General features: G+C 43.5%; 1 protein-coding gene across 1 annotated transcript; it reads left to right on the top strand.

Annotated features, from left to right (window-relative positions):
• The first annotated feature begins 10,860 nt into the window (after positions 1–10,860).
• Positions 10,861–12,177, top strand: LOC148192261 (uncharacterized). Its single transcript, XM_088098404.1, has 2 exons — positions 10,861–11,500; positions 11,570–12,177. The coding sequence occupies exons 1-2, from the start codon at positions 10,861–10,863 to the stop codon at positions 12,175–12,177; spliced, it is 1,248 nt and encodes a 415-aa protein (XP_087954530.1).
• Positions 12,178–13,086: the final 909 nt, after the last annotated feature.

Genomic DNA, 13,086 nt, shown 5'->3' with positions numbered 1-13,086 from the left:
ACTTCGTCAACTTCGTCCACTTCCTTCACTTCTTCCAGTTCCTGCACTTCGTCCACTTCGTCCACTTCCACCAGTTCCTCCACTTCGTCCACTTCATCCACTTCGTCCACTTCGTCAACTTCGTCCACTTAGTCCACTTCCTCCCCTTCCTCCATTTCCTCCACTTCCTTCACTTCCTCAACTTCGTCCATTTCGTCAACTTTGTCAACTTCGTCCACTTCGTTTACTTCGTCCACTTGCTCAACTCCGTCCACTTCGTCAACTTCGTCCACTTCGTCAACTTCGTCCACCTCGTCGTCTTGGTCCACTTCGTCCACTTTGTTCACTTCCTCAACTTCGTCCACTTCATCGACTTCCTCAACTTCCTCCACTTCCTCCACTTCCACCACTTCCTCCAATTTGTCAACTTCGTCCACTTCGTCCACTTCGTCCACTTCATCAACTTCATCAACTCCGTCGACTTCTTCAACTTCGTCCACTTCGTCCAATTCGTCCACTTCGTCCACTTCCTTCACTTCCTCCACTTCCTCCACTTCCTCCACTTCCTCCACTTCCTCCACTTCCTCAACTTCCTCTACTTCGTTCGCTTAGTCCACTTCGTCCACTTCACCAAATTCGTCCACTTCGTCCACTTTTTCCACTTTGTCCACTTCCTCCACTTCCTCCACTTCCTCCACTTCCTCAACTTCCTCTACTTCGTTCGCTTAGTCCACTTCGTCCACTTCGCCAAATTCGTCCACTTTTTCCACTTCGTCCACTTCCTCCACTTCCTCCAGTTCCACCACTTCCTCCACTTCCTCCACTTCGTCAATTTCGTCCACTTCGTCAACTTCGTCCACTTCGTCAACTTCGTCAACTTCGTCAACTTCCTCCACTTGCTCTACTTCGTCAACTTCGTCCACTTCGTCCACTTCGTCCACTTCGTCCACTTCGTCCACTTCGTCAAATTCGTCCACTTCGTCCACTTCGTCCACTTCGTCCACTTCGTCCACTTCGTCCACTTCGTCCACTTCGTCCACTTCGTCCACTTCGTCCACTTCGTCCACTTCGTCCACTTCGTCCACTTCGTCCACTTCGTCAACTTCGTCAACTTCGTCCACTTCCTCCACTTCCTTCACTTCGTCCACTTCCTCCACTTCGTCAACTTCGTCCACTTCCTCCACTTCCTCCACTTCGTCCACTTCCTTCACTTCGTCAACTTCGTCCATTTCGTCAACTTCGTCCACTTCGTCAACTTCGTCCACTTCGTCCACTTCTTCCACTTCCTGCACTTCGTCCACTTCCTCCACTTCCTCCTCTTTGTCCACTTCGTCCACTTCGTCCACTTCGTCAACTTCATCGTTCACTTCGTCCACTTCTTCCACATCCTCCACTTCCTCTAGTTCCTCCACTTAGTCCACTTCGTCCAGTTCGTCCACTTCGTCCACTTCGTCCACTTCGTCCACTTCGTCCACTTCGTCCACTTCGTCCACTTCGTCCACTTCGTCAACTTCGTCCACTTAGTCCACTTCCTCCTGTTCCTCCACTTCCTCCACTTCGTCCACTTAGTCGACTTCGTCCACTTCCTCCACTTCGCCAAATTGGTCCACTTCGTCCACTTCCTCCACTTCCACCACTACCTCCACTTTGTTAACTTCGTCCACTTCGTCCACTTCGTCCACTTCATCAACTTCGTCAACTTCGTGCACTTCGTCCACTTCCTCCAATTTGTCCACTTTGTCCACTTTGTCCACTTCGTCAACTTCGTCCACTTCGTCCACTTCCACCACTTCCTCCACTTTGTCAACTTCCTCCACTTCGTCAACTTCGTCCACTTCATCAACTTCGTCCACCTGCTCCACTTCGTCCACTTCCTCCACTTCGTCAACTTCGCCCACTTCGTCAAGTTCGTCCACTTCGTCAACTTCGTCCACTTCCTTCACTTCTTCCACTTCCTGCACTTCGTCCACTTGGTCCACTTCCTCCACTTCCTCCACTTCGTCCACTTCGTCCACTTCCACCAGTTCCTCCACTTCGTCCACTTCGTCCACTTCGTCAACTTCGTCCACTTAGTCCACTTCCTCCCCTTCCTCCATTTCCTCCACTTCCTTCACTTCCTCAACTTCGTCCATTTCGTCAACTTTGTCAACTTCGTCCACTTTGTTTACTTCGTCCACTTGCTCAACTCCGTCCACTTCGTCAACTTCGTCCACTTCGTCAACTTCGTCCACCTCGTCGTCTTGGTCCACTTCGTCCACATTGTTCACTTCCTCAACTTCGTCCACTTCATCGACTTCCTCAACTTCCTCCACTTCCTCCACTTCCACCACTTCCTCCAATTTGTCAACTTCGTCCACTTCCTCAACTTCGTCCACTTCATCAACTTCATCAACTCCGTCGACTTCTTCAACTTCGTCCACTTCGTCCAATTCGTCCACTTCGTCCACTTCCTTCACTTCCTCCACTTCCTCCACTTCCTCCACTTCCTCCACTTCCTCCACTTCCTCAACTTCCTCTACTTCGTTCGCTTAGTCCACTTCGTCCACTTTTTCCACTTCGTCCACTTCGTCCACTTCGTCCACTTCCTCCACTTCCTCCACTTCCTCCACTTCCTCCACTTCCTCAACTTCCTCTACTTCGTTCGCTTAGTCCACTTCGTCCACTTCGCCAAATTCGTCCACTTCGTCCACTTTTTCCACTTCGTCCACTTCCTCCACTTCCTCCAGTTCCACCACTTCCTCCAGTTTGTCAACTTCGTCCACTTCGTCCACTTCATCAACTTCATCCACTTCGTCAACTTCGTCCACTTCCTCCACCTCCTCCACTCCGTCAACTTCGTCCACTTCGTCAACTTCGTCAACTTCGTCCACTTCCTCCACTTCGTCAACCTCGTCCACTTCGTCCACTTCGTCAACTTCGTCAACTTCGTCCACTTCGTCCACTTCGTCGACTTCGTCCACTTCGTCCACTTCGTCCACTTCGTCAACTTCGTCAACTTCGTCCACTTCCTCCACTTCCTTCACTTCGTCCACTTCCTCCACTTCGTCAACTTCGTCCACTTCCTCCACTTCCTCCACTTCGTCCACTTCCTTCACTTCGTCAACTTCGTCCACTTCGTCAACTTCGTCCACTTCGTCCACTTCCTCCACTTCTTCCACTTCCTGCACTTCGTCCACTTCCTCCACTTCCTCCTCTTTGTCCACTTCGTCCACTTCGTCCACTTCGTCAACTACTTCCACTTCCTCCACTTCGTCAACTTCATCGTTCACTTCGTCCACTTCTTCCACATCCTCCACTTCCTCTAGTTCGTCCACTTCGTCCACTTCGTCCAGTTCGTCCACTTCGTCCACTTCGTCCACTTCGTCCACTTCGTCCACTTCGTCCACTTCGTCAACTTCGTCCACTTAGTCCACTTCCTCCTATTCCTCCACTTCCTCCACTTCGTCCACTTAGTCGACTTCGTCCACTTCCTCCACTTCGCCAAATTGGTCCACTTCCTCCACTTCCACCACTACCTCCACTTTGTTAACTTCGTCCACTTCGTCAACTTCGTCCACTTCATCAACTTCGTCAACTTCGTGCACTTCGTCCACTTCCTCCACTTTGTCCACTTTGTCGACTTCGTCAACTTCGTCCACTTCGTCCACTTCGTCCACTTCCACCACTTCCTCCACTTTGTCAACTTCGTCCACTTCGTCAACTTCGTCCACTTCATCAACTTCGTCCACTTCGTCAACTTCGTCCACTTCGTCCACTTCGTCAACTTCGCCCACTTCGTCAACTTCGTCCACTTCGTCAACTTCGTCCACTTCCTTCACTTCTTCCACTTCCTGCACTTCGTCCACTTGGTCCACTTCCTCCACTTCCTCCACTTCGTCCACTTCGTCCACTTCCACCAGTTCCTCCACTTCGTCCACTTCGTCCACTTCGTCCACTTCGTCAACTTCGTCCACTTAGTCCACTTCCTCCCCTTCCTCCATTTCCTCCACTTCCTTCACTTCCTCCACTTCGTCCATTTCGTCAACTTTGTCAACTTCGTCCACTTCGTTTACTTCGTCCACTTGCTCAACTTCGTCCACTTCGTCAACTTCGTCCACCTCGTCGTCTTGGTCCACTTCGTCCACTTTGTTCACTTCCTCAACTTCGTCCACTTCATCAACTTCCTCAACTTCCTCCACTTCCTCCACTTCCACCACTTCCTCCAGTTTGTCAACTTCGTCCACTTCGTCAACTTCGTCCACTTCATCAACTTCATCAACTCCGTCGACTTCTTCAACTTCGTCCACTTCGTCCAATTCGTCCACTTCGTCCACTTCCTTCACTTCCTCCACTTCCTCCACTTCCTCCACTTCCTCCACTTCCTCCACTTCCTCAACTTCCTCTACTTCGTTCGCTTAGTCCACTTCGTCCACTTCACCAAATTCGTCCACTTCGTCCACTTTTTCCACTTCGTCCACTTCCTCCACTTCCTCCACTTCCTCCACTTCCTCCACTTCCTCCACTTCCTCAACTTCGTCTACTTCGTTCGCTTAGTCCACTTCGTCCACTTCGCCAAATTCGTCCACTTCGTCCACTTTTTCCACTTCGTCCACTTCCTCCACTTCCTCCAGTTCCACCACTTCCTCCAGTTTGTCAACTTCGTCCACTTCGTCCTCTTCATCAACTTCATCCACTTCGTCAACTTCGTCAACTTCGTCCACTTCCTCCACTTCGTCAACTTCGTCCACTTCGTCCACTTCGTCAACTTCGTCAACTTCGTCCACTTCCTCCACTTCGTCAACCTCGTCCACTTCGTCAACTTCGTCTACTTCGTCCACTTCGTCAACTTCGTCAACTTCGTCCACTTCGTCCACTTCGTCCACTTCGTCCACTTCGTCCACTTCGTCCACTTCGTCCACTTCGTCCACTTCGTCCACTTCGTCCACTTCGTCAACTTCGTCCACTTCGTCCACTTCGTCAACTTCCTCCACTTCGTCGTCTTGGTCTACTTCGTCCAGTTCATCCACTTCGTCAACTTCGTCCACTTCCTCCTCTTTGTCCACTTCGTCCTCTTCGTCAACTTCCTCCATTTCCTCCACTTCCTCCACTTCCTGCACTTCGTCCATTTCCTCCACTTCCTCCACTTCGTCCACTTCGTCCACTTCCTCCACTTCGTCAACTTCGTCAACTTAGTCCATTTCCTCCTCTTCCTCCACTTCCTCCTATTCCTTCACTTCCTCCACTTCGTCCACTTCGTCAACTTCGTCAACTTCGTCGACTTCGTGCACTTCGTCCACTTTGTCCACTTCCTCAACTTCGGCCGCTTCCTCCACTTCCTCCACTTCCTCCATTTTGTCCACATTGTCCACTTCGTCCACTTCGTCCACTTCGTCCACTTCGTCCACTTCATCAACTACGTCAACTTCGTCCACTTCCTCCACTTTGTCCACTTCGTCAACTACTTCCACTTCGTCCACTTCGTCAACTTCGTCGTTCACTTCGTCCACTTCGTCCACATCCTCCACTTCCTCCACTTCCTCCACTTCCTCCACTTCCTCCACTTCGTCAAATTCGTCCACTTAGTCCACTTCCTCCTCTTCCTCAACTTCCTCTACTTCGTCCACTTCCTCCACTTCGTCAACTTCGTCCACTTCAAAACTTCGTCCACTTCGTCAACTTCGTCAACTTCGTCAACTTCGTCAACTTCGTCCACTTCCTCCACTTCGTCAACTTCGTCCACTTCGTCCACTTCGTCCACTTCGTCAACTTCCTCCACTTCGTCTACTTCGTCCACTTCGTCGACTTCGTCCACTTCGTCCACTTCGTCCACTTCGTCAACTTCGTCCACTTCCTCCACTTCCTTCACTTCGTCCACTTCCTCCACTTCGTCAACTTCGTCCACTTCCTCCACTTCGTCCACTTCCTTCACTTCGTCAACTTCGTCCACTTCGTCAACTTCGTCCACTTCCTCCACTTCTTCCACTTCCTGCACTTCGTCCACTTCGTCCACTTCCTCCACTTCCTCCTCTTTGTCCACTTCGTCCACTTCGTCCACTTCGTCCACTTCGTCAACTACTTCCACTTCCTCCACTTCGTCAACTTCGTCGTTCACTTCGTCCACTTCTTCCAAATCCTCCACTTCCTCTAATTCCTCCACTTATTCCACTTCGTCCAGTTCGTCCACTTCGTCCACTTCGTCAACTTCGTCCACTTAGTCCACTTCCTCCTGTTCCTCCACTTCCTCCACTTCGTCCACTTAGTCCACTTCGTCCACTTCCTCCACTTCGCCAAATTGGTTCACTTCGTCCACTTCCTCCACTTCCACCTGATACGCGGGGACCAAGGCTAATTAGTTTAGTATAGTATTTCTTTTACTTTTATTAAAAAACATGTGTAAAAGGTGTTAGGCATGTGCTAGATAGGAGGGACTTTTAGTCCTATATATATACATGCCACCACCTATTGTAAGGTACTTTTGAGCATAATGAATTGTTATTCTGTTGAGAACACTCCAGATCAATTCTATCTTGAAAGTCAAAGCTAGAGAATCCCAAAGGATCTCCTCTAGCCACCTTCCATTCACACCATCCATTCTCTCATTTTCCATTATCAGATTCTCTCTCCTCCGTAGCATCCATCTCACGCCACTCTCATCAATTGAAAGCTTCCTCGGGGCTTGCATCATATCTAATGCCACGCGTGCCTTATTCCCTCACGAGATTTCATCAGCGAAGCCTCCGAATCCTTTTCCTCATGAGATTCGTCACCTCCGAATCTCAAACTTCTCACGTCTGATAGATCCCTCCGAACCACATCTTCATCTCTGCTTCACGACCATTCTCCACCGATTAGATCCTTTCTCACCGCCTAAAACACTTCTCCATCGCTCAAACCGCTTCTGCATCAAACCTTAGGTTTTCAACCGAACAAACCTCGAATCTCTGGTTTGTTCCTCGCTGTTCATCTTCGAATCCAAATGCTAGGGTTTTTTACTACGTCTGTTTCTTCCGCTGCTTCCCGGTCTTCATCTCGAGCAAATCCCGGTTTCTCGTCGTTTCCGGATTCAGCTCAAGCCGTCGCCTATCATGTGGTATCAGAGCTCAGGTTCTCCGCGCTTCGAAAGTTAAGTATCTCTCCATTGATTTGCGTCTCTGATCTGAGTTTAAATTTCTTGCGTTGTTATGAAATTCACGAGTTGTTTCGATTCTGTCTTGATCTTATTCATTCGTGTTGAATCTCTTCAATATTCGTGTTGTTCATTATGATTCCTTCTCTGTCTTGTGTTGATTCATGTGTTTTTGGTCTTGATCTGTTCATTAGGTTTCTGCTTGAGTCATTTCTTGTATGCTAACCTTGTTTTGGTTGTTCTTTCATCATCTTAATCGGTCCAAATTTTTGTTGAGTCATTTTCATTGCTGAATCATATTCTGTCATGTTTACAGTCATGTTTAATTGCTTAAAATGTCATAAATTTTGTGTTCAAAGCTGTGTTGAGTTTTTTTTTCTGAGATTCTGGAATATATGATCAGTGGCTATACACCATATGAGCTATGATACATTCATTGTGAGCTCGGGTGCATGCAAAAGTGACCGTAATCTCAGATTTAACGTACTGTTGAGGTGTATTTTGATTTGCGTTTATTGTCATGGCCAATACATATTATTTTGGTGATAAAATGCTTGAATGAGTTCGTATCAGGTGCACATCACTTAAGCCATGAATTGCTGAAGCAAATAGCTTGATGGCACCTTGTGAAAACTCCAGCAGTATCAAATTGCAGTTGGCCGATCTGCATTGTCTTGTTTGAGTCTAAATTTTGTTTTAAAATCTGTTCTGGCATATAGATCTTGCTGGAAATCTTACATTAACTTCCTCGTGTCGTGTTCAAGTTTCCAATTGCTGTTTTAAAGTCATTTTCATCAATAATTTGTCCTTTGACTCAATGAAACTTAAAACTGGTGGTGTGGTTGACCTGTTTGATTGCATAATTGGCTATTGCAAGTTCAATTTTCGAATTACTATGTTCTGCATCCAATTTTAATGCAAAACAAGTTTGTTTTGAAGTTTTAAACATGTTGAGATAATTAATTCGAGTTATATCAGCCTTTGTGCGTTTTTCACCTTTGAAACCACCATTTTAAGTCAATTTCTTTTATGAAGCAAGTATAGTGCAGTACTGAAATTTTGATTTGTGTGTTTATGATTCAGTTGGATTGTAGTAAGAGCTAGGGTCTGTTGAATGAAATCAAAACAGGTGAAAAAGAATATCTATACAAGTTTAAAAAGCATTCAGACCTTGTACAATCCAAATAAGTGAAGCTCCAAAATCAGAAACTGAAAACATTATCAATTATGAACTAAATTTGTTGGGGCATTGTATCAAACGCATTTGTAAAATTCAGTACTGGAGTCACTTAATTGTTTCTGCTCTAACTTGCTTGTGTTTTTCTTGCTTTCTTAATCCCTTCTAGAGCAATTCTTAGGTTCATTTTTGAGTACTTCCCTTCTTGATAGCTTTGCTTCTTGTTTGTCTTTGTTGGTTATCTAGTTTTGTCTGCAATGCATGTGAAATCTATTCTGCCAATCTTTAATTGAAGCTTTTAATTGCTTATTTCATCTGGTCTAGAGTTTCCTTAGTTAGAGTATGTTCTGCTGTTTGAGTGGTTGTCCTGTTTGTCCATCACTTTACCTTAGCTAACCATTTTCCTGAATTGAGAAATCTGATTCCAATCTGGTTTGTGGATTTGAAAGAAGGTAAGTGTGAATGGTAGCATATTAGGTGGTGGTGATCCACATGATTCTCTGGCCTAGACTCAAAATTTATCTTTTAAACTTTTCATTTGAGTGTTTTAAATTTTAAAGAGAAACCTCAGTGCTGTGAGCTTTGTAAGGCTAATTTAGCCTAAATTCGTTGGCATTTGCATGAGAGTTCAGTTTCAATTAACCATTTGTTGACTGTGTTCATTGTGCAGGAAAAGAAATTGGAGTAATTACATTGGATCAGCTGTGCTTTATTTCAACTGCAATCACTGTTGTTTTCAGTTGATTACTTATTGCCTGGTGATGCTATTTGTGCTTGTGAATGTTAAACTGTCATTGCACTCATTTTAGTTTCAAACATTGCCTGCTGAATTCATTGATATACCCACTGTTTTGCAAATGAATTGTTGATTTCATGGTTTAATTGGACATGTTGAATGCTGATTTTGATTTGATAAGACCTATGGAAACTTGGTAAATGCATAGGATTTGCAAATAATGTGCTGATTGTTTTATGAGCATTTCTGGAAGTGCAACAATACTGCTTTAAAACTGCCAATTCCTGATTTGCCTCACATTACTCTTTGTCCATTCATTTGATTAGCATGGTCCACTGATTTCTGAATTAGTTAGGACATTGTTCTTGACTAGTTGGTCCATTGTTTCTGTCCAGTGTAATTCACTAATTTTTCTGAAAATGCTGCTCTTGTCATAATCAATTGTGCATCAAACTGTTTTAATTGCCAATGCATCCTCCAGTTTTAAAAAGTGATTAAAGCACCTAACTTTCAGTTCTGACTTGGCGATTGCAGTAATTAGGTGGTTAGTTTCTGCATTGAATTACCTCCAGTCTGAATATAGTTCACTGTCCATTGGATTCTGTTGCTGGATTTTGTTGGATTTATGTGTGCAGAGCTGATGTGAATGAAACCTTACGTGAGCAGAATATTACTGAAGAAACCAGAGGCAGAAACACTTCTTGTGGGAGTGTTGAACTGAAGGGAGTTATTTACTTTAATTGCTTCTGATTGTTTACATTGCTTTGGTTTAAAATTGTTCATTATGGACTGCATGAACTGCTGATTTAGTGTGAATTTTCTGTGTAGTTTGGGAAAAGCAATATTGATGGTACTATAGCATATTGTACATTGTGAGCTATTTCAGTAAAGCCAGTAGCAACCATCTGAACTAAAGGGAGTTTCTTTTATCTCAAACTGTTTTTGATATGCTTAAATTGTGTAGTATGGCCTGCAATTGTTAGGATTAAAATTGTTTAATTGTTGATTGGTTGGAATTCAGTTTGTGCAGGAGTATAATTCTGAGTGGAAAGCTTGGAAAGCTTGTGCAGCCAAGAGAAAAGGAGTGGACAAGCTAGTTTCTTGATTTAGGCCGAGAATTGAAAGGAATATTTGGCCTCTGGAAGATTTCGTGCAAGATGAAGAAGTGGCAATAGGAACCTTTCTCTGCATCAAGTGTACAAACCCAAGAAAGGGAAGGCTCATTTAAGTGTAACTTCCTTCTTCTAATAGGTTTGTTAGCAGCTCTCTGATCCAGCTTTGTACATTTGTGATTGTAGAGTTGAACCAAGAGCTAGGAGATTCCAACGTTGTCCAGAAGCAACCAAAAAGTGGAGCACTAGATTCTTCATGCGGATTTGAATCAGGACCAGGATTGAAGCATAGCTGTTATTTTTTTTAATTGTTTCTTCATCTGGTGTTGTAATAGGCTATATTGTTAGTTTTCTTAATTTCATTGTAAAAGGCCATTCAAAGTCCAAGTGTCTTGGAAGAGTCCTTGGTGCTCTTTCAACTATTGGCAAAACTTTTATTGTTTGTGTTTAAATTTTTGTGTCTTACGTTTAGGAGTGATTTAGGTTAAAAGGGATTAAACTCTAAGCCTTGTCACATTAGAGTCCGAAGAGTCGTCTTTTAGTGTTTAATTGTTGTGATTGTTGTGAGTTGTGTCCTTTGATTTTAAAAGTGATTTTAGTTTAAAGGGTAACTAGTAGTAACCTAAGACATTTCTGGCAAGGCAAGACTTGGTACTTAAGCAGTCTTCATGACTCACCTCTCTTACCTGGGACTTGTCTAAAGTGTGAATCTTGTATATCTTTTACACTAGAAAAACTTTTAGAAACAAAGATGTCTGGTTATTCATATAGGTCTTCTAGGAATTTTAATTTTGATAAGCAACTTAGTTACAAAGGAATCAAAAGAGAACATGATAAAGCTAGAAGGAAGTCTTGTTCATCTTATGAATTTGATAGGATTGAAGATGATTTGTATAAAAAAGCTAGTGAAAATATTCCATTCTTTGGTGATGATATTGGTGCATTAACATACCTAGCTTGGGAAAAGGAAATTAATGACATGCATTCATTCATGGTGAGAAAAAGTAAATATGAATCCTTCTATTCTAAAGATGATGAATCTTATATTCTTAATCTTTACACTTCTAGTTTTAAAAAGCATGCAAGAGAGTGGTGGGATGATAGGCAATATCATGTTAAGATAGGTAGAAAATATCCCATTCATGATTGGAATGAATTGAAAGCTTGTATGAGAAGAAAGTTTGTGCCTCGAGAAATTGAAAGGAACTTAGAACTTATGAGAGAGCTTATTAGAAAAGGTGAGTCATTCATTCAAAATTTAAGTGGGTTCTCTCGTAGGGAAAGTGAGTTTCTAGAAAAACTTAAGAGGCTATGGGAAGAGACAAGCAAACATAGAATTGAGAGATTAAAAAGAGAAAAACAAAAGCAAGAAGTAAGAGAAAAAAGAGAGATAGAGAAAAGAGAAATAGAGAGAAGAGAAAAAGAGAGAAAGAGAAGAGAAGAAGAGAAAAGAAGAGAGCAAGAGAGAAGAGAAGAGGAAGAAAACGAGAGAAGAAAAGAGGAAGAAAGAGAGAAAAGAGATGAGGAAGAAAGGGAAGAAGAGAAAAGAAGAGAGAAAGAGAGAAAAGAAACACTTAGAGAAAAAAAGGAAGAAGTTGAAAGGATAGAAATGGAAGAAAAGAAACCAAAGCAACTAAGGGCAACATCTCCTCCTACATTAGAAGTTAAACTCTTAAGGGGAGGTTTTCTATTCTCTCACTTTTCCCCATTTATATTTGAATTTTCCAAATTTCACTTTTCTTTCAAAGAACTGGCCACTCCATCTTTAAAAATGTTATCACTTTCAACACATGCAAATTTCCAACTTGGGTTATGGTTACCTTTATGGTTACCAATAACTCAAGATACAAATAAAATTTCAAATGAAGAAAGGTTTCTTTGTTATATTAAAATTAAAAATTTCAAAATTTGGAAACCTTCTTCTACACATATTCTTTTATATATCTTATTGGGTCAAAGAAAACTAATTAGAGATATGTTTGATGCTTATTGCAGATGGATATTTGACCCAGGAGGAACCCTTATGAAGCTAACAAAAATAAGTCTTCAAAAGCACCATCAGATTTGAGGACAAATCCTTTCCAAGGGGGAGGGGATGATACGCGGGGACCAAGGCTAATTAGTTTAGTATAGTATTTCTTTTACTTTTATTAAAAAACATGTGTAAAAGGTGTTAGGCATGTGCTAGATAGGAGGGACTTTTAGTCCTATATATATACATGCCACCACCTATTGTAAGGTACTTTTGAGCATAATGAATTGTTATTCTGTTGAGAACACTCCAGATCAATTCTATCTTGAAAGTCAAAGCTAGAGAATCCCAAAGGATCTCCTCTAGCCACCTTCCATTCACACCATCCATTCTCTCATTTTCCATTATCAGATTCTCTCTCCTCCGTAGCATCCATCTCACGCCACTCTCATCAATTGAAAGCTTCCTCGGGGCTTGCATCATATCTAATGCCACGCGTGCCTTATTCCCTCACGAGATTTCATCAGCGAAGCCTCCGAATCCTTTTCCTCATGAGATTCGTCACCTCCGAATCTCAAACTTCTCACGTCTGATAGATCCCTCCGAACCACATCTTCATCTCTGCTTCACGACCATTCTCCACCGATTAGATCCTTTCTCACCGCCTAAAACACTTCTCCATCGCTCAAACCGCTTCTGCATCAAACCTTAGGTTTTCAACCGAACAAACCTCGAATCTCTGGTTTGTTCCTCGCTGTTCATCTTCGAATCCAAATGCTAGGGTTTTTTACTACGTCTGTTTCTTCCGCTGCTTCCCGGTCTTCATCTCGAGCAAATCCCGGTTTCTCGTCGTTTCCGGATTCAGCTCAAGCCGTCGCCTATCATGTGGTATCAGAGCTCAGGTTCTCCGCGCTTCGAAAGTTAAGTATCTCTCCATTGATTTGCGTCTCTGATCTGAGTTTAAATTTCTTGCGTTGTTATGAAATTCACGAGTTGTTTCGATTC

The sequence above is a fragment of the Vigna umbellata genome, chromosome 9 (genome assembly GCF_029865625.1).
Source record: "Vigna umbellata cultivar VRB3 chromosome 9, Vumbellata_1.0, whole genome shotgun sequence".
In the NCBI taxonomy this organism is placed as follows: Eukaryota; Viridiplantae; Streptophyta; class Magnoliopsida; order Fabales; family Fabaceae; genus Vigna; species Vigna umbellata.
Note: the sequence above shows the minus strand (reverse complement) of the source record. Positions and strands in the feature narration are given on the sequence as shown.